Genomic DNA, 20,693 nt, shown 5'->3' with positions numbered 1-20,693 from the left:
TTTTGTTTTGTCTGATTGCCGTGGCTAGGACCTCCAGTACTATGTTAAATAACAGTGGGGAGAGCATCCCTGTCTTGTTCCTGATCTCAGAGGAAAAGCTTTCAGCTTCTCGCTGTTCAGTATGATGTAGGCTGTGGGTTTATTATATATGGCCTTTATTATGTTGAGGTAGTTGCCCTCTATTCCCATTTTGCTGAGAGTTTTTATCATGAATGGATGTTGAATTTTGTCAAATGCTTTTTCAGCATCTATGGAGATGATCATGTGGTTTTTGTCTTTCTTTTTGTTGATGTGGTGGATGATGTTGATGGATTTTCGAATGTTGTACCATCCTTGCATCCCTGGGATGAATCCCACCTTGGTCATGGTGTACGGTCCTTTTGATGTGTTTTTGAATTCGGTTTGCTAATATTTTATTGAGTGTTTCTGCATCTACGCTCATCAGGGATATTGGACTGTGATTTTCTTTTTTGGTGGGGTTTTTGCCTGGTTTTGGTATTAGGGTGATGTTGGCTTCATAGAATGAATTTGGGTGTATTCCCTCCTCTTCTATTTTTTGGTAAACTTTAAGGAGAATGGGTATTATATCTTCTCTGTATGTCTGATAAAATTCTGAGGTAAATCCATCTGGCCCAGAGTTTTTTTTTCTGGGTAGATTTTTGATTACTGCTTCAATTTCTTTGCTGGTAATTGGTTTGTTTAGATTTTGTGTTTCTTCCTTGGTTAGTCTTGGAAGGTTATATTTTTCTAGGAAGTAGTCCATTCCTTCTATGTTTTCCAGCTTCTTAGCATATAAGTTTTCATAGCAGTTTCTAATCATTATTTGTATTTCTGTTGGGTCTGTCGTGCTGTTTCCTTTCTTGTTTCTGATTCTGTTGATGTGAGTTGATTCTCTTTTTCTCTTAATAAGTCTGGCTAGAGGCTTATCTATTTTGTTTATTTCCTCAAAGAACCAGCTCTTGGTTTCATTGATTTTTTTCTATTTTTTTATTCTTCTCAATTTTATTTATTTCTTCTCTGATCTTTATTATGTTCCTCCTTCTGCTGACTTTAGGCCTCATTTGTTCTTCTTTTTTCCATTTCGATAACTGTGATGTTAGACTATTCATTTGGGATTGTTCTTCCTTCTTTAAGTATGCCTGGATTGCTATATACTTTCCTCTTAAGACTGCTTTTGCTGTGATGCATAGAAGTTGGGGCTTTGTGTTGTTGTTGTCATTTAATTCCATATATTGTTGAATCTCCATTTTCATTTACTTGTTGATCCATTGACTAGAAGCATTTTGTTAAGCCTCCATGTGTTTGTGAGCCTTTTTGCTTTCTTTGTACAATTTATTTCTAGTTTTATACCTTTGTGGTCTGAAAAGTTGGTTGGTAGAGTTTCAGTCTTTTTGAATTTACTGAGGCTCTTTTTGTGGCCTAGTATGTGGTCTATTCTGGAGAATGTTCCATGTGCACTTGAGAAGAATGTGTATCCTGTTGCTTTTGTGTGTCGAGTTCCATAGATGTCTATTAGGTCCATCTGTTCTAGTGTGTTGTTCAGTGCCTCTGTGTCCTTACTTATTTTCTGTCTGGTGGATCTGTCCTTTGGAGTGAATGGTGTGTTGAAGTCTCCTAAAGTGAATGCATTGCATTCTATTTCCTCCTTTAGTTCTGTTAGTATTTGTTTCACATATGCTGGTGCTCCTGTATTGGGTGCATATATACTTATAATGCTTATATCCTCTTGTTGGACTGAGCCCTTCATCACTATGTAATGTCCTTCTTTATCTCTTGTTACTTTCTTTGTTTTGAAGTCTATTTTGTCTGATACTAGTACTGCAACACCTGCTTTTTTTCTCCCTATTGTTTGCATGAAATATCTTTTTCTATCCCTTGACTTTTAGTCTGTGCATGTCTTTGGGTTTGAGGTGAGTCTCTTGTAAGGAGCATATGGATGGATTTTTTTTTTATCCATCGAGTGACTCTATGTCTTTTGATTGGTGCATTCAGTCCATTTACATTTAGGGTCATTATCGATAGGTATGTACTTATTGCCATTTCAGCCTTTTGATTTGTGGTTACCAAAGGTTCCAGGTTATTTTCCTTACTGAGGGTCTAACTTAACTCACTTAGTATGCTGCTACAAACACAATCTAAAGGTTCTTTTCTATTTCTCCTCCTTTTTCTTCCTCCTTCATTCTTTATATTTAGGTATCAAATTCTGTACTTCTTGTCTATCTCTTGATTGACATTGGGGATAGTCAATTTAATTTTGCATTTGCCTCACAATCAGCTGCTCCACCCTCCCTACTGTGGTTTTGCTACCTCTGGTGACAGCTATCCAACCCTAGGAACACTTCCATCTATAGCAGTCCATCCAAAATAGACTGCAGAGATGGTTTATGGGAGGTAAACTGTCTCAGCTTTTGCTTATCTGGAAATTGTTTAATCCTTCCTTCAAATTTAAATGATAATTTTGGCACATAAAGTAATCTTGGTTCCAGTACCTTCTGCTTCATGGCATTAAATACATCATGCCACTTCCTTCTGGTGTGTAAGGTTTCTGCTGAGAAGTCTGATGTTAGCCTGATGGGCTTTCCTTTGTATGTGATCTTATTTCTGCCTCTGGATGCTTTTAACAGTCTATCCTTATCCTTGATCTTTCCCATTTTAATTACTATGTGTCTTGGTGTTGTCTTCCTTGGGTCCCTGTGTAGGGGAATCTGTGGATCTCCATGGCCTATGAGACTATCTCCTTCCCCAGATTGGGGAGGTTTTCAGCAACTACCTCCTCAAAGACACTTTGTATCCCTTTCTCTCTCTCTTCTTCTTCTGGTATCCCTATAATGCGAATATTGTTCCGCTTGGATTGGTCACACAGTTCTCTCAATATTCTTTCATTTTTAGAGATCCTTTTTTCTCTCTGTGCCTCAGCTTCTTTGTATTCCTCTTCTCTAGTTTCTATTTCATTTATTGTCTCCTCCACTGTACCCAGTCTGCTTTTAATACCCTTCATCGTGCTCTTCAACGATTGGATCTCCGACCTGAATTCATTCTTGAGTTCTTGGATGTCTTTACATACCTCCATTAGAATGTTGATGATTTTTATTTTGATCTCCCTTTCAGGAAGAGTCACGAGGTCCATATCATTTAAATCTTTCTCGGGAGTTGTATTAATAATTTTACTCTGGACAAGGTTCCTCTGGCGTTTCATGTTTGTATATGGCGCCCTCTAGTGTCCAGAAGCTGTAGTCTCTAGAGCTGCTCAGCCCCTGAAGCAATGTCGTGGGTCGCAGGAGAGCGGTACTGGTGCCTGCGGGGAGGAAAGAGCGGTTCCCCGCCTCCTGGCTGCTGTGCCTGTCTCCACTGCCTGAGCCAATGGGCCGATCACACAGGTAAATTTCTGTCCCAGAGCAGCTGGATATGGATCCCTGCCTTCCACAAGCAGCCGGAATCCCAATCTCCCCAGGAACTCTGCCTGTATTAACTTTCCAACCCGGTAGTCATGCATGTCTCATGAAAGCACCATGCAATGTAGGTTTGTGCTCCCAGAGCAGATCTCCGGAGCTAGGTATTCAGCAGTCCCAAGCCTTCCACTACCTCCCTGCTCTGTTTTTCTTCCTCCCACCGGTGAGCTGGGGTGGGGGAGGGGCTCGGGTCCCTCGGAGTCACAGCTCTGGTACGTTACCCCGTTTGGTGAGGTCGGCTCTTTTCTCCAGGTGTGTGCAGTCTGATGCCGTCTTCTTTCCTTTTGCTCTCTCAGGATTAGTTGTGCCAATTAAATTTTCTAATTGTTTTCAGTTTTAGGAGTACGCCTCTGTCTCTCCTCTCACACCGCCATCTTTAATCCTTTCCCCTGGTCTTGTTTTTTTATCCATTCTGTAACTCTTCTGTCTTTTGATTGGTGCATTCAGTCCATTTCCATTTAGGGTGATTATCAATAGATATGTACTTATTGCCATTGCAGGCTTTAGATTCCTGGTTACCAAAGGTTGAAGGGCAGCTTCTTTACTATCTAACAGTGTAACTTAACTCATGATGCTATTTTGAACACAATGTAAAGTTTTTTTATTCTTCCATCTTTTTCTTCTTCCTCCACTTTTTATATACTAGGTGTCATGTTCTCTACTCTTTGTGTTTTCTGTGACTGAATTTGGAGGTAGTTGATCTAATTTTTCATTTCTTTTGTAATTAATTGGTGTACTTCCTTTAGTGTGGTTTTAATTCCTCTGGTGACAGCTATTTAGCCTTAGGAGCACTTCCATCTATAGCAGTCCCTTTAAAATACACTGTAGAAATGGTTTGTGGGAGGTATATTCTGTCACTTTTTGCTTATCTGTAAATTGTTTAATCCCTGCTTTAAATTTAAATGATAGTCTTGCTGGTAATGCATTCTTGGTTCAAAGCCCTTCTGTTTCATTGCACAAAATGTATCATGCCACTCCCTTCTGGTCTGTAAGGTTTCTGCTGAGATGTCTTAGGATAGCCTGCAGTGTTTTCCTTTGTATGATATGTTTTTTCTCTCTCTGGCTGCTTTTAATATTCTTTCCTTGTCCTTAATCTTTGCCATTTTAATCAGTATATGTCTTGGTGTGTCTTCCTTTGGTCCATTGTGTTGGGAGATCTGTGTACTTTTATGGCCTGAGGGACTACTATTTCCTTCCCCAGATTGGGGACATTTTCAGAAATTATTTCCTCATAGACACTTTCTATTCCTTTTTCTCTCTCTTCTTCTTCTGGTACTCCTGTAATGTTAATATTGTTTTGTTTGAATTGGTTGCATAATTCTCTGACCATTCTTTCATTCCCAGAGATCCTTTTTTTGTCTTTGTGCCTCAACTTTTTTTAAAATTTTTTTAAAACTTTTATTGAAGGGTAGTTGACACACAGTATTACATTCCTTTCAGGTGTAAAACACAGTGATTTAACATTTATATACATGATAATTCTAGGTACCAGCTATCACCATACCAAGTTGTTACAATATTTTGACTATATTCCTTATGCTATACATTACATCCTGGTTACTTATTTATTTTACAATTGAAAGTGTGTACTTTTTTTTTTTTTTTGTGAGGGCATCACTCATATTTATTGATCAAATGGTTGTTAACCACAATAAAATTCTGTATAGGGGGGGTCAGTGCTCAATGCACAATCATTAATCCACTCCAATCCTAATTTTCGTCAGTCTCCAGTCTTCTGAAGCATAATGAACAAGTTCTTACATAGAGAACAGATTCTTACATACTGAATAAGTTACATGTTGAACATTACAAGGGCAGTCATCACAGAGGCTTTTGGTTTTGATCATGCATTATGGACTATAAACAGTCAGTTCAAATATGAATATTCATTTGATTTTTATACTTGATTTATATGTGGATACCACATTTCTCTCTTTATTATTATTTTTAATAAAATGCTGAAGTGGTAGGTAGATACAAGATAAAGGTAGAAAACATAGTTTAGTGTTGTAAGAGAGCAAATGTAGATGACCAGGTGTGTGCCTGTAGACTATGTGTTAATCAAAGCTAGACAAGGGCAATAAAACATCCACGTATGCAGAAGATTTCTCTCAGAACAGTGGGGGGGAGGTTCTAAGTCTCACCTCTGTTGATCCCCATTTTCTCACCTGATGGCCCTCCTGCGACTGTGCCTGTCTTAGGTTGTTCCTCCCTTGAGGAATCTTACCCGTCTCAGGCTAACCAGTCATCTTCTGGGGCCATACAGGGAAATGTTAAGTTGGTAAGTGAGAGAGAAGCCTTATTGTTTGAAAAGGTTAACTTTTTACTTCTTTGTATATTTTATGCCCTGTGGCTTCTATGCCCAGCATTTGTCTTGAGGTGTCTTTACCACTTGGAAGAATTATGATACTTAGTAAATTCGATATGAGGCACGAATTCTACTTAAGGGTTATAATTAGGAAGGAAGAAGAAAAGCTGTAGAAGTAGAAGGTGGAAGAAAACCTGGGAAGATTGATTATTTCTTTGACGTACCTTCTTGTAGAGTAACTTCAGCATGTATAGGTTTTAAACTACTAATTAAATTGCACACACACATTAACATAATAGGAGTACAGTTATGTAACAAAAGCATACCTGTAATTACCAGCCATCTCCAGTGAAACCAAGAAAACCAGTTAGGCACCTTAGGCATTTGTGAAAACTTATCTATTATATGGTGAATATTGTCCAACTGAACTTGAACAGTCTGAGAAAAATCAGACAAATTAAAACAACCCATTCCTGGGGACTGTTCACATCCCATATGTTCTTTTAACAGTAAATAGTCTGTAGTTTTAAGATTTTGGAGCGCTACAATTTGCACTTCTCCTAATTCTTGGTTGAGTTCCAACAGTTTAGATCCAGTGAAATTTGTTGTTTTGCTGTATGCACAGGCCAGCTTAGATATCTCCTTCTTCATTCCCATGGCAAGTCCAGGAACTGGTGGGATGAGTGCATCTACATCTGTAGCAGTGCATGGATCTTTGTTGGGGTTTTTTGATGGTCATCTTCTGGCATGAGTCTTCCCAAGAGTGCTGATGTTGGAAGGTCTTTTTCATATCGTATCTTAGTTCATTTTCGGGGTAGCCAAATTAGGCTTTGATCCTCTGTATAAACACAAACAGACCCTATGCCTACACTTTTATATGCCCTTTATATCATTGTGTAGAACTCATTAGAGGTCACCACACAGGAAATGTTTTTTTTTTTTAATCATTAATCTGCACTTAGATGACGAATATTTTGTTTACTAGGCTCTCCCCTATACCAGGTCCCCCCTATATACCCCTTTACAGTCACTGTCCATCAGCGTAGCAAAATGTTGTAGAATCACTACTTGTCTTCTCTGTGTTGTACAGCCCTCCCCTTTCTCCCAGCCCCCCATGCATGCTAATCTTAATACACCCCTTTTTCTCCCCGTCCCTTATCCTTCCCTACCCACCCATCCTCCCCAGTTCCTTTCCCTTTGGTACCTGTTAGTCCATTCTTGAGTTCTGTGATTCTGCTGCTATTTTGTTCCTTCAGTTTTTCCTTTGTTCTTATACTCCACAGATGGGTGAAATCATTTGGTATTTCTCTTTCTCTGCTTGGCTTGTTTCACTGAGCATAATACTCTCCAGCTCCATCCATGTTGCTGCAAATGGTAGGATTTGCCCTTTTCTTATGGTTGAGTAGTTTTCCATTGTGTATATGTACCACATCTTCTTTATCCATTCATCTATCGATGGACATTTAGGTTGCTTCCAATTCTTCGCTATTGTAAATAGTGCTGCGATAAACATAGGGGTGCATTGGTCTTTCTCAGACTTGATTGCTGCATTCTTAGGGTAAATTCCTAGGAGTGCAATTCCTGGGTCAAATGGTAAGTCTATTTTGAGCATTTTGATGTACCTCCATACTGCTTTCCCCAATGGTTGAACTAATTTACATTCCCACCAGCAGTGTAGGAGGGTTCCCCTTTCTCCACAGCCTCACCAACATTTGTTGTTGTTTGTCTTTTGGATGGCAGCCATCCTTACTGGTGTGAGGTGATACCTCATTGTAGTTTTAATTTGTATTTCTCTGATAATTAGTGATGTGGAGCATCTTTTCATGTGTCTGTTGGCCATCTGTATTTCTTTTTTGGAGAACCGTCTGTTCAGTTCCTCTGCCCATTTTTTAATTGGGTTATTTGTTTTTTGTTTGTTGAGGCGTGTGAGCTCTTTATATATTCTGGACGTCAAGCCTTTATTGGATGTGTCATTTTCAAATATATTCTCCCATACTGTGGGGTTCCTTTTTGTTCTATTGATGGTGTCTTTTGCTGTACAGAAGCTTTTCAGCTTAATGTACTCCCACTTGCTCATTTTTGCTGTTGTTTTCCTTGCCCGGGGAGATATGTTCAAGAAGAGGTCACTCATGTTTATGTCTAAGAGGTTTTTGCCTATGTTTTTTTCCAAGAGTTTAATGGTTTCATAACTTACATTCAGGTCTTTGATCCATTTTGTGTTTACTTTTGTATATGGGGTTAGACAATGGTCCAGTTTCATTCTCCTACATGTAGCTGTCCAGTTTTGCCAGCACCATCTGTTGAAGAGACTGTCATTTCGCCATTGTATGTTCATGGCTCCTTTATCAAATATTAATTGACCATATATGTCTGGGTTAATGTCTGGATTCTCTAGTCTGTTCCATTGGTCTGTGGCTCTGTTCTTGTGCCAGTACCAAATTGTCTTGATTACTATGGCTTTATAATAGAGCTTGAAGTTGGAGAGTGAGATCCCCCCACTTTATTCTTCTTTCTCAGGATTGCTTTGGCTATTCAGGGTCTTTGGTGGTTCCATATGAATTTTTGAATTATTTCTTCCAGTTCATTGAAGAATGTTGCTGGTAGTTTCATAGGGATTGCATCGAATCTGTATATTGCTTTGGGCAGGATGGCCATTTTGACTATATTAATTCTTCCTAGCCACGAGCATGGGATGTGTTTCCATCTGTTAGTGTCCCCTTTAATTTCTCTTAAGAGTGACTTGTAGTTTTCAGAGTATAAGTCTTTCACTTCTTTGGTTAGGTTTATTCCTAGGTATTTTATTTTTTTTGATGCAATTGTGAATGGAATTGTTTTCCTGATTTCTCTTTCTGTTGGTTCATTGTTAGTGTATAGGAAAGCCACAGATTTCTGTGTGTTGATTTGATTTTGTATCCTGCAACTTTGCTGTATTCCGATATCAGTTCTAGTAGTTTTGGAGTGGAGTCTGTAGGGTTTTTTATGTACAGTATCATGTCATCTGCAAATAGTGACAGTTTAACTTCTTCTTTACCAATCTGGATTCCTTGTATTTTTTTGTTTTGTCTGATTGCTGTGGCTAGGACCTCCAGTACTATGTTAAATAACAGTGGGGAGAGTAGGCATCCCTGTCTAGTTCCCTATCTCAGAGGAAAAGCTTTCAGCTTCTCACTGTTCAGTATAATATAGGCTGTGGGTTTTTCATAGATGGCCTTTATTATGTTGAGGTACTTGCCCTCTATTCCCATTTTGCTGAGAGTTTTTATCATGAATGGATGTTGAACTTTGTGAAATGCTTTTTCAGCATCTCTGGAGATGATCATGTGGTTTTTGTCTTTCTTTTTGTTGATGTGGTGGATGATGTTGATAGACTTTCGAATGTTGTGCCATCCTTGCATCCCTGGGATGAATCCCACTTGGTCATGGTGTACGATCCTTTTGATGTATTTTTGAATTCAGTTTGCTAATATATTGTCGAGTATTTTTGCATCTACGTTCATCAGGGATATTGGTCTGTAGTTTTCTTTTTTGGTGGGGTCTTTGCCTGGTTTTGGCATTAGGGTGATGTTAGCTTCATAGAATGAGTTTGGGAGTATCCCCTCCTCTTCTATTTTTTGGAAAACTTTAAGGAGAATGGGTATTATTTCTTCCCTGTATGTCTGATAAAATTCTGAGGTAAATCCATCTGGCCCGGGGGTTTTGTTCTTTGGTAGTTTTTTGATTACCGCTTCAATTTTGTTGCTGGTAATTGGTCTGTTTAGATTTTCTGTTTCTTTCTGGGTCAGTCTTGGAAGGTTGTATTTTTCTAGGAAGTTGTCCATTTCTCCTAGGTTTCCCAGCTTGTTAGCATATAGGTTTTCATAGTATTCTCTAATAATTCTTTGTATTTCTGTGGGGTCCGTCGTGATTTTTCCTTTCTCGTTTCTGATACTGTTGATTTGTGTTGACTCTCTTTTCCTCTTAATAAGTCTGGCTAGAGGCTTGTCTATTTTATTTTCTCGAAGAACCAGCTCTTGGTTTCATTGATTTTTGCTATTGTTTTTATTCTCAATTTTATTTATTTCTTCTCTGATCTTTATTATGTCCCTTCTTCTACTGTCCTTAGGCCTCATTTGTTCTTCTTTTTCCAATTTCGATAATTGTGACATTAGACCTTTCATTTGGGATTGTTCGTCCTTTTTTAAATATGCTTGGATTGCTATATACTTTCCTCTTAAGACTGCTTTTGCTGTGTCCCACAGAAGTTGGGGCTTAGTGTTGTTGTTGTCGTTTGTTTCCATATATTGCTGGATCTCCATTTTGATTTGGTCATTGATCCATTGATTATTTAAGAGCATGTTGTTAAGCCTCCATGTGTTTGTGAGCCTTTTTCCTTTCTTTGTACAGTTTATTTCTAGTTTTATGCCTTTGTGGTCTGAAAAGTTGGTTGGTAGGATTTCAATCTTTTGGAATTTACTGAGGCTCTTTTTGTGGCCTAGTATGTGGTCTATTCTGGAGAATATTCCATGTGCACTTGAGAAGAATGTGTATCCTGTTGCTTTTGGATGTAGAGTTCTGTAGATGTCTATTAGGTCCATCTGTTCTAGTGTGTTGTTCAGTGCCTCTGTGTCCTTACTTATTTTCTGTCTGGTGGATCTGTCCTTTGGAGTGAGTGATGTGTTGAAGTCTCCTAGAATGAATGCATTGCATTCTATTTCCTCCTTTAGTTCTGTTAAGATTTGTTTCAGGTATGTTGGTGCTACTGTATTGGGTGCATATATATTTATAATGGTTATATCCTCTTGTTGGACTGAGCCCTTTATCAGTATGTAATGTCCTTCTTTGTCTTTTGTTACTTTCTTTATTTTGAAGTCTGTCTTGTCTGATACCAGAATTGCAACACGTGGTTTCTTCTTTTTGTTGTTTGCCTGAAATATCTTTTTCCATCCCTTGACTTTAAGTCTGTGCATGTCTTTGGGTTTGAGGTGAGTCTCTTGTAAGCAGCATATGGATGGATCTTGCTTTTTTATCCATTCTATTACTCTGTGTCTTTTGATTGGTGCATTCAAGTCCATTTACATTTAGGGTGATTATTGAAAGGTATGAACTTATTGCCATTGCAGGCTTTAAGTTTGTGGTTACCAAAGGTTCAGGGTTCGCTTCTTTACTATCTTACTGTCTAACTTAACTCGCTTGTTGAGCTATTATACACGCGGTCTGATGATTCTTTATTTCTCTCCCTTCTTATTCCTCCTCCTCCCTTCTTCATATGTTGGGTGTTTTGTTCTGTGCTCTTTTTAGGAGTGCTCCCATCTAGAGCAGTCCCTGTAAGATGCCCTGAAGAGGTGGTTTGTGGTAGGCAAATTCCCTCAACTTTTGCTTGTGTGGGAATTGTTTAATCCCTCCTTCATATTTAAATGATATTCGTGCTGGATACAGTAGTCTTGGTTCGATGCCCTTCTGTTTCATTGCATTAAGTATATCATGCCATTCTCTTCTGGCCTGTAGGGTTTCTGTTGAGAAGTCTGATGATAGCCTGATGGGTTTTCCTTTGTAGGTAACCTTTTTTTTCTCTCTGGCTGCCTTTAATACTTTGTCCTTGTCTTTGATCTTTGCCATTTTAATTATTATGTGTCTTGGTGTTGCCCTCCTTGGATCCCTTGTCATGGGAGTTCTGTGCACCTCTGTGGTCTGAGAGCCCATTTCTTCCCCTAGTTTGGGGAAGTTTTCGGCAATTATTTCTTCAAAGACACTTTCTATCCCTTTTTCTCTCTCTTCTTCTGGTATTCCTATAATGTGTATATTGTTCCTTTTAGTTTGGTCACTCAGCTCTCTTAGAATTCTTTCATTCCTCGAGATCCTTTTATCTCTCTCTGCATCAGCTTCTCTGCGTTCCTGTTCTCTGTTTTCTAGACCATTAATGGTCTCTTGCATTTCGTCCATTCTGTTTTGAAGTCCTTCCAGAGCTTGTTTTATTTCTGTATTCTCCTTCCTTAGTTCTTGCATATTTCTCTGAAGTCCATCAGCATGGTTATGACTTTTGTTTTGAATTCTTTTTCAGGAAGACTGGCTAAATCTATCTCCCCAGGTTCCTTCTCAGGGGAAAATGTAGCAGATGCCGAAGCTGTCTGGGTTAGTCTTGTCTGGATCATATTTTTTTGCCTTTTCATGTTGACAGGTGCTATTGACTGTCAGCTGGGAGGGCCAAACTTTTCCCTTGCTACTGGCCTTTCTTTACTGGGACAACTGCGACCCCTAGTGGCTTGTGTTGGGTAATTGTGTGTAGGCTGGGTCTTTGTGTCTTGCCCTGCCCAAGTGTAGGAATTTTCCTTTCTGCCTTTCTGTGGGTGTGTTTTCCCCTTAGGCTGTTTCTCTGCTTTCGCAACGCCGGGAGGGGTAATGGACTGGTGGGGGGCGCTGTTTGGCTGTTTACCTCTGTGAGGGATCTCAGAGCTATTGCCCAGGGGGTTAGTGTGCCCAGTTTTCCCTGTAATTTCCAGCCCCTGGCTGTGACCTGTGTTGTTTCCGTCTAGCTGTTAAATCCCTGTCCCTTTAAGACTTTCAAAGAGCACTGGCTTTTCTTTGTCACAGGGGCACAGCTTCGGCACCCACTCAGAGGTCTTGCTGCCCTATTTCCCTAGTTTCTAGCCCTCCACGCATGCACTGTGTCTGCGTTCTGGTGTGGGTGGCTGGGGCTGGGTGTTTAGCAGTCCTGGGCTCCCTCTCCCTCCCTCCGGGAGCTGGGGGGAGGTGTGCTGGGGTCCCGCCGGCCGGGGCTTGTATCTTACCCCTTTCACCAGGTGCTGGGCTCTTGCACGTGTCGATGTAGTCAGGCTGTTGTCCTGTGTGTTCTGGTCTCTCTTTTAGGATTAGTTGTATTTGTTGTGTTTTCAAGAATATATATGTTTTTGGGAGGAGATTCCCACTGTCCTACTTGTGCCGCCATGTTGGCTCCGCCTCCGTGCCTCAACTTTTTTATATTGTTTTAATTTCTGTTTCATTTATCATCTCCTCTACTTCATCTAATCTGCTTTTAAAGCTCTCCATTGTGTTTCAATTCAGATACTGTATTTTTCAAAGTTTCTGTCTCTTGATGTCCTCCCTGAATTCTTGAATATTTTTCTGTAGCTGTGTGAGCATGTTTATGATTTTTATTTTGAAATCCTTATCATAAAGATTGGTGAGTTTCATTTCACTTAGGCCTCTTTCTGGTGTTTGAGGGATTTTGATTTGTACAAGATTCTTTTGCCGTTTCATATTTCTGATTATTATAATGGAATAATAACTTTGTGCAGGCAGTGCCCTCTAATGGCTAGAAGCTCTACTCTCTGAAACTGTCCTGCACCTGGAGCGATGGCAGGGATGGCAGGCAAGTGGTGCTGGTGCCTGCTGCAAGGAAACAGCTCTTTCCTGCTTCCTGGCTGCAGTGCCTGTCCCCATTTCCAGGGCCAGTGGGCTGGATGTGCAGGGAGGAGCCTTTGCATTATGCCCCTGTAGTTGCTGTAGGTGGGGCTGTCCTCCAGCTGGACTGGTGTGATGATGGGTACAGCAGATTTGCGACCTGGTGTCAGCTAGGAGGAAGGAGCAGCAGGCTGTGTTTCATAGTGGGGGGCCTCAGCGCTTCGTTGTCAAACGTGGATGGAGCGCCTGAAGCTCCTGTAATTTTCCAACTTGCTGGGCTGAGTATGCTGGGGCAATTTTGTCCACTTGCCCTTTCTCCTGAGCAGGAAGCACTGTGTAATCCTTGCTCCTTTAGGATCCCTCTTGCTGTTGTTAAGTCTTTCACAGTGTCTGCCTGCCTTTTGTCCCAGAGTTGCTGGTCATGGGTACCTATTCTCCACAAATGGTTGGAATCTCAGTCTCTCTGAGTATTCTGCCTGTTTTTGCTTTCCAACCCTACTAATCTGTGAAGCACCATGTAATGTGGGTTCGTGCTACTGGAGCAGATATCCAGGGGTGGGTATTTAGGAGTCTAAACTGGTAGTAGTAGGGCTTCTACTCCCTCCCCACTCTGTTTCTCTTCCTCCCACTGGTGAGTTGGGGTCGGGGGAGGGCTTGGGTCCCACCAGATCACAGCTTAGCTACTTTACCCTTTTCCGTGAGGTCTTTTCTTTTCCCCAGATGTAGGCTATCTGTTGCAGTTTTCTTTTAAGTCACTCTTTCAGGATTAGTTGTATTTGCTGTATTTTCATGTTATATGTGGTTTTGGCCGGAAGTTTCTTCTCACACCACCATCTTTTTCCTGTCTGCTTTGTTTTTAACTTTTCTGTTTTATTTAAGAATGCTTTTTCCTTGTTCTAGTCATTTGAAAGTTCTCAGGGATTCTGAAGTTTGATTCTTTTCATATTGAGGTCTTTCATCAATATGGAATATAGTTCTGCATATGTTCTGAGGTTTCATTTAATTTTTCTGAATAGCCAGTTGTCCTACTTAGCAAAGATTGTTTTTATTGTACTCACAATAGGCAGAGTATTTTTAAAAAGCAATAAATGGAACTGATCCTTATGAGAAATAGGAGTTAGTGTATATTTTCCAAAGTGACTTCTTTATTGCAACCACTTTTCCAGAGGCATTATATTTCTTTTGCTATATGCCACCTTTCAATTAATAGCAGTTATAGTCAGTTGTAAGGTATGAAAAAAAAATCTTCAATTCCTAAATTTGTTTTAACAGAGAGATGCCATGAAACTTCTATCCTCCCAGTCTTCCAGGATTTTAAAGAACAAGGCATTATTGTGCAAGCCTGTCACACAGACCAAGGCCACTTCTTGCAAACCACATACACTGCACAAGGAATGTCAGACAGGTATGTGTCCTTGTGCTTTCCACATGTAGAAAGTGTGTTTTCCGTATGGTTTCTGTTTTCTTTTTCTCAAAGGAAAAGAAAGTCAGTTAAAATTCCTCAACTGTGAAAACATTCCTTAATTCTTGGATCACATATTTTAGACATCTAATTTATTCCTTTTGTAATTATTGTTATTAACACTAATAACTACTAAATTGAATCCATATGCACATAAAGCATGAGTGTAGATTGGACAAACATCTGGATGTGCACTGCTGTTTTTTAAATATACTTTATAATTATCAAGATACATGGTAAAACCATTACTGATTCAACCTTAGTTCTTTATAAAAAACATTGTGAGTTGATTGGTCAGTTACTAGGAGTATACTGTATGTCTGAGGTGTTGATGAATAAGAAAATTATTTTAATTCATACTTGAAAAGGTGGTAAACTATAGCTCTTATCCATGTTAACTGCTTTCAGTCCCACTACCCTTATATTTTCAATTACTTTCATAGCCCACTCTGCCCAAAGCATTTTTTGATTTTTGTTTTTAATAGTAATTTTACTACAGAGAATGTAACTAGATTAACAGCTTAGTCTGTCAACAAGTAATCATGCATTTTTATGTAGGGTGCCTTTCTTTGGTAAGAGTCAAGGAGAATCTGTTTTTCTTCCTAAGTAAATTTGATTGTTTTATATTCCTGTTAAATTAATGATAACACTCTTTATGTACATTAATTTATATTATATACACATTTCCATGTGGAAGGTAGTAAAAGATCTGTGGACATCTCTATGTGTGGGTATGTTTATGCTTACACATTTTTTTTTTATTTCTAGATTAAATATTGGATTGTTCTCTGTATACCATTGTAAACTACTTTTTCATTTGACATTGTATCAGAAACATTCCATGTCAGTATAAATTTAAATATACATTGAGATTCTTAACAGATGCATACATAGATTACAATGTATATAACCTATCCATCCCCCTAAGGTTGGACATTTAGATTGCTTCTAGTATTTTAATATTACAATTTTGAGTTAACCTGTGCTAACAGATCTTTGTCCACTTGTCTAATTATATCCTTAGGATAAATCCTAAGTAGTGGAATTACAGATTCAATATCTGTTGCGTATTTTTACGACTTTTGACACGTATTACAACATTGTTTTCCTGAAAATTTATATCAGTGTTTGAGAGTATCCATTTCTCTGTACCCTCAGTGACACTGGGTATTAAAACTAATAACAACTTATATTTTTTCCCCAGTTTTAATTTGGAAAATTTTCAAAATTTACAAAGATTGAAAATACGGCACAGTGAACACTAATATATCCTTCATCTAAGTTCACCAGTTGTTAACTTCTTGCAACATTTGTTCTCTTTTTCTTCCTGACCTTTTTAAAAGTAAAATAATTTATTCCTCTTTTGGTGAAATATGTGAACTTCAGCCCTAATTCCAGTAATCTATTAAATACACTGCATTGCTAGTTCATGTACCATTACAGCCTATGTCAAACTTGGGGCAAAGAAGAAATTCAGTTTTTAATGGCATGATGGAAGCATTAAGGTTTGTGTTTAAACCTTAATTAGTGTATTCTTCAATACACTTCAATGCTAGTTAGTGTATTGACAAATATCAATTGTAAGAGAATGTAACTTTTAAACGTGTGTGGGGAAAGCAAAGAATATTGCTTATTCTTGAAAGTAACAGTGATTCAAATATTTCATTCAGATTTAACTATGCTTACTGAGACAAATGATGCGGAACTTGATTCTCCACCTGCAAAGAAAAAAAGAATAGGTTTTTTCCAGACCTATGATGAGGAATATTTAAAAGTTGGTTTTATTATCTGTCCAGAATCAAAAGAAAGTTCACCAAGGCCACAGTGTGTCATTTGTGGAGAAATCTTACCCACTGAAAGCATGAAGCCAGCAAATCTTTTTCATCATTTGAAGACAAAACATTCAGAATTAGAAAATAAGCCAGTCCATTTTTTTGAGCAAAAATCTCTTGAAATGGAATGTAAAAATGGTTCTTTTAGAAAGTGTTTACTAGTTGAAAAGTCACTTGTGAAAGCTTCATATTTAGTTGCTTTACAAATTGCTGTTAGTAGGAAGCCATTCTCCATTGCTGAAGAATTAATTAAACCATATTTAGTAGAAATGTGTTCAGAGGTTTTGGGTTCAAGTGCTGGAGACAAAATGAAAACCATTCCTCTTTCCAATAATATGATTGGACACAGGATTGATGAACTTTCTGCAGACATTGAAGATCAGCTGATTCAAAAAGTCAGAGAGTCAAAGTGGTTTGCCCTTCAGATAGATGAGTTATCAGAAATTTCAAATATCACCCTTCTTTTGTGCTATATTCGTTTCATTGATTATGATTGTAGTGATATAAAAGAAGAATTATTATGTTGCATCGAAATGCCTTCTCAAATAACTGGTTTTGAAATTTTTGAACTAATAAATAAATATATTGATAGTAAATCTCTGAATTGGAAACATTGTGTTGGTCTCTGTACAGATGGAGCTGCAAGCATGACTGGCAGGTGTTCTGGTTTAAGGGCAAAAATTCAAGATATTGCCACAAATAGAGTGGCATTTACATATTGTTGTATTCACCGTGAACATCTAGCAGCAGAAAATCTGTCTCCGTGCTTACATGAAATTCTTTTTCAGTCAGCCCAAATTTTAAGTTTTATAAAGAGCAATGCATTGAATTCACGTATGTTAACAATTTTGTGTGAAGAAATGGGGTCTGAGCATGTGAATTTACCACTTCATGCTGAAGTACATTTGATATCAAGAGGGAGAATTTTAACAAGATTATTTGAATTACGACATGAAATTAAAATTTTTTTACATCAAAAGCATTCAGATTTGGCCAAGTATTTTCTTGATGAGGAATGGGTTGCAAAGCTGGCCTATTTATCAGATATTTTTTCACTTGTAAATGAACTAAACTTAAGTCTCCAAGGAACTATGACTACACTCTTCAATTTGTATAATAAAATGGATATATTTAAGGAAAAGTTAAAAATGTGGTTGAAGCACATACAGGAGAATAATTATGACATGTTCCCATCGTTTTCCGAATTCTCAAACTCATCAGACTTAAATATAAGAAGCATTGCAAACATTATTTTTGAACACCTGGACGGACTTTCTCAAATGTTCAATGATTGTTATCCACCAGAAGATGACTTGCTTTCAGGAAATTTGTGGGTAACTAATCCGTTTATCAATCACCAAAATAGTAATCTCACAGACTTGGAAGAAGAAAAACTAGCACAGTTATCGTCAGATTTAGAATTACAGTTAGTATTTAAATCAATGTCTGTAACTCAGTTTTGGATAAAAGCAAAGGCAGGTTACCCAGAACTCCATGAAAAGGCAATGAAGCTTTTACTACCTTTTGCAACCATCTATTTATGTGATGCTACGTTTTCAGCTTTGACCGAGTCAAAACAAAGAAATCTGTTGGTTTCTGGCCCTGCCCTAAGACTTGCAGTCACATCTCTAATTCCAAGGATAGAAAAATTGGTAAAGGAGAAAGAGTAGTAACACACATATTGCTTATAGTCAAAATCTGTTAATTTTGTGTTAAATTTTGTGTAAGCATCCTGAAATATAGTTTCCTAATGTGGAGATGTGTTCTCAGTGATTAAATAAGTGTTCTAATAATTTTTCTTTTTGTTGAGGAATTTAATGATTGTATATATAATACATATATACAAACATAATTTTAATAGTCCAAGGTAGAGAATTTAGCTACTGACTTTGGATTTAGTGACAGATACAGGTAATGAAAGCTGCTATTTATGATGTAATAGTACATACCTGGATGTTGAAATGGCTTGGCCTTTGGAAGCACATGGGACATTTCAGTCTTCAGCCAGGAAGTCACCTACCCCAGCAGGTTGTGAATAAGTAGTAAACAAATATCTAAGCAGCTTGGCTAGTAGGAAAGAAAGTAGCGGGACAGTTTGAGACCCTTATTAGGGGCTTCTCTGGCCCAGTGTTTGGCAAACCTTTTTCATAAAGGGCCAGATCTTGATTATTTTAGGCTCTGCAGGCCTTATTGTGGCAACAGCAATTCTGGGGTTGCAGAGAAGCTGTAGACAGTACACAAATGAATGTGGCTGTGTTTCAGTGAAACTTTTATTTATGAACCCTGAAATAGGAATTTCATACAATTTTTGTGTGTAATGAAAGCTGCCTTTAAAATTGTTTTCATCATTAAAAATGTAAACAAAAATTGTTAGCTGAGGGTGAGGAGGAAGTAAAAATCAGACAGCTGACTGAATTAGGCCCATGGTTTGCCCATCCAGGTCTAGACAGATTTCCGGATCAGAGCAGATGGGCCAGGAGTGTCTTGTAGGGTTTTCAGGGAAAGCCTTTCTTCCCATGGCTGCGGTTATCTCAATTTTCAAACACCTTTCACATTTCAGTCTCAGAAATTAGAGGGAAAATACGTATCAGGCAAAGACAAAACAATTTTATAATGACTAGTTACTGATTTATTACTAATCATACATTTACTAATTTAAAAATGATTTTTTGAGCTCTTACATGTGCCAGGCTTGTTACAGACCCAGGAGAAGGGATGAGGCGGTATGCCCATTTACAGACCCAGTTACTGTGGCCCGCCAGAGTTAGGCAGCTCAGATCGCAAAGCTAGCGTGGCTAGGCAGGAACGAAGCCCAGGGTCTTTTGATCACAACGGAGTTCTGCCAGCCGGGTAGGGAAACCCGTGTTTGATTCGACTCTGTCCGTACTGGTTGGGAGACAGACTTACCCTAAAGTCGAAGGGAGCCATTTAATCAGTTAAGAGGCTGTGGGCCTCAATGTCTCCAACTGGGAGATGGGGATACTGCGCCCAAACTCCGACTTCTCCCGCAAAGGCGCTGGGCCAAAAAAGGGAGGGTGGCAACTCCCCTGGAAAGCGAGGAAAAGAACGGACGGCAGGGGGCGGGCTCTGCGGGCTCTGGGGCGGGCGAGCTTCTACAAGCTCGAGGACCCGCGCAGCCTTGGCACTGCAGCGCCAGGCTCTGCGCGGCCTGCTGGGCGGCTGCTTCGCCCTCACGGGGGCAGCCAAGCTCGTAACAAGTGGCCGTGGCTGAGCAGAAGGCGAGCTACAGGCGGGGGATCGGCCGCGAGGTGGCGCGGGCTGGGGCCTCGAATGTTCCCTTGGCCCTGCCTTCCTCCTCCCACTTTCCAGTCTCTTCTGTCCAATTCCCCGCACCCCGCGGACCCGCCTGCCCTTGGGCGAGTCGGTGCTAGAGCGCCAGGTGAGCGCCCGACCTCGACTTAGACGTGAACGTCTGCCTGGGAAGTTCACCGAGCCCTCTGGATTTTCCGTAGGTGAAAGGTGGGGCGCGTCCCCTTACCGCGGAGCTGTGGTGGCCACAGGCAAATCTAGAGCAATTCCCTGGGACCCGGGGTTGTGGGGGAAGATGGAATGGAAAGGGGACCATGCTCCCTCCCTTCCTCCCTCCCCTCCACGGTTTACTTGCTTTCTTGGGAGGTTCTGTTAATCTCCTCTTGGCAGGATAGCAAACCCTCCTAAAGGTGAAGTGTTTCTGCTGCAGATTACATGGCTAGTCAGGAAGCAGGACCCATACTAGAAGCTCCTCTAACTTAGAATCCCGAGGGCCCTTTCATTGGCGCCTGAGAGGAATGCCTGAATGTTGCCCTTTGGCCTGTCTATTCCAGACTGGGAAAAACTTTCATGTCCTTGTGCCCACCAACCCCCCAGCCTCTCAAATAAGCCAGACTTGGACACCCCTGCCAGCCTCCCTCTACCAGGCATGTATTCTCCCCTTACTTCCTGGCTTAAGGATTGGGGAAGTTCAACCCCGGAGCCAGACTGCTTAGAGCTGCTTCCTTGCAGTGTGGTAGGGGAGGTGGCGTTGAGGTGGGCAGAGCAGGAAAAGGTAGCCAGCCTGAGGTGAAGTTGTTCTATGGCCCAGGAAGAGCCTAACTCAGCAGATGAATCACTCTGAGCCCCCTCAGCTACCCTTGTGTCTACTGCAGTGAGATCCAGGACCAAGCATATGATATTCAGAGTGGAATCTGTTCAGTGAGCAACAGTCTGCCCTTCCATCCTCTCCCCCACCAGATAGTTCTGTATAGAAGCCTGAAGAAAAACCAGAC

At 39.8% G+C, this 20,693-nt stretch overlaps 1 protein-coding gene across 7 annotated transcripts in view; it reads left to right on the top strand.

Annotated features, from left to right (window-relative positions):
- Positions 1 to 18,223, top strand: part of ZMYM6 (zinc finger MYM-type containing 6) — an 88,187-nt gene extending 69,964 nt beyond the window's left edge. For all 7 annotated transcript variants that reach the window (XM_036990676.2, XM_073233618.1, XM_036990674.2 and 4 more), the window contains 2 exons: positions 14,407 to 14,539; positions 16,267 to 18,223. In XM_036990676.2, the coding sequence (XP_036846571.2) occupies positions 14,407 to 14,539; positions 16,267 to 18,098 (1,965 nt within the window). In that variant the 3' untranslated portion in view covers positions 18,099 to 18,223. The remainder of the gene's footprint in view (positions 1 to 14,406; positions 14,540 to 16,266) is intronic.
- Positions 18,224 to 20,693: the final 2,470 nt, after the last annotated feature.

Source organism: Manis javanica, chromosome 4 (genome assembly GCF_040802235.1).
Source record: "Manis javanica isolate MJ-LG chromosome 4, MJ_LKY, whole genome shotgun sequence".
NCBI lineage: Eukaryota > Metazoa > Chordata > Mammalia > Pholidota > Manidae > Manis > Manis javanica.
Note: the sequence above shows the minus strand (reverse complement) of the source record. Positions and strands in the feature narration are given on the sequence as shown.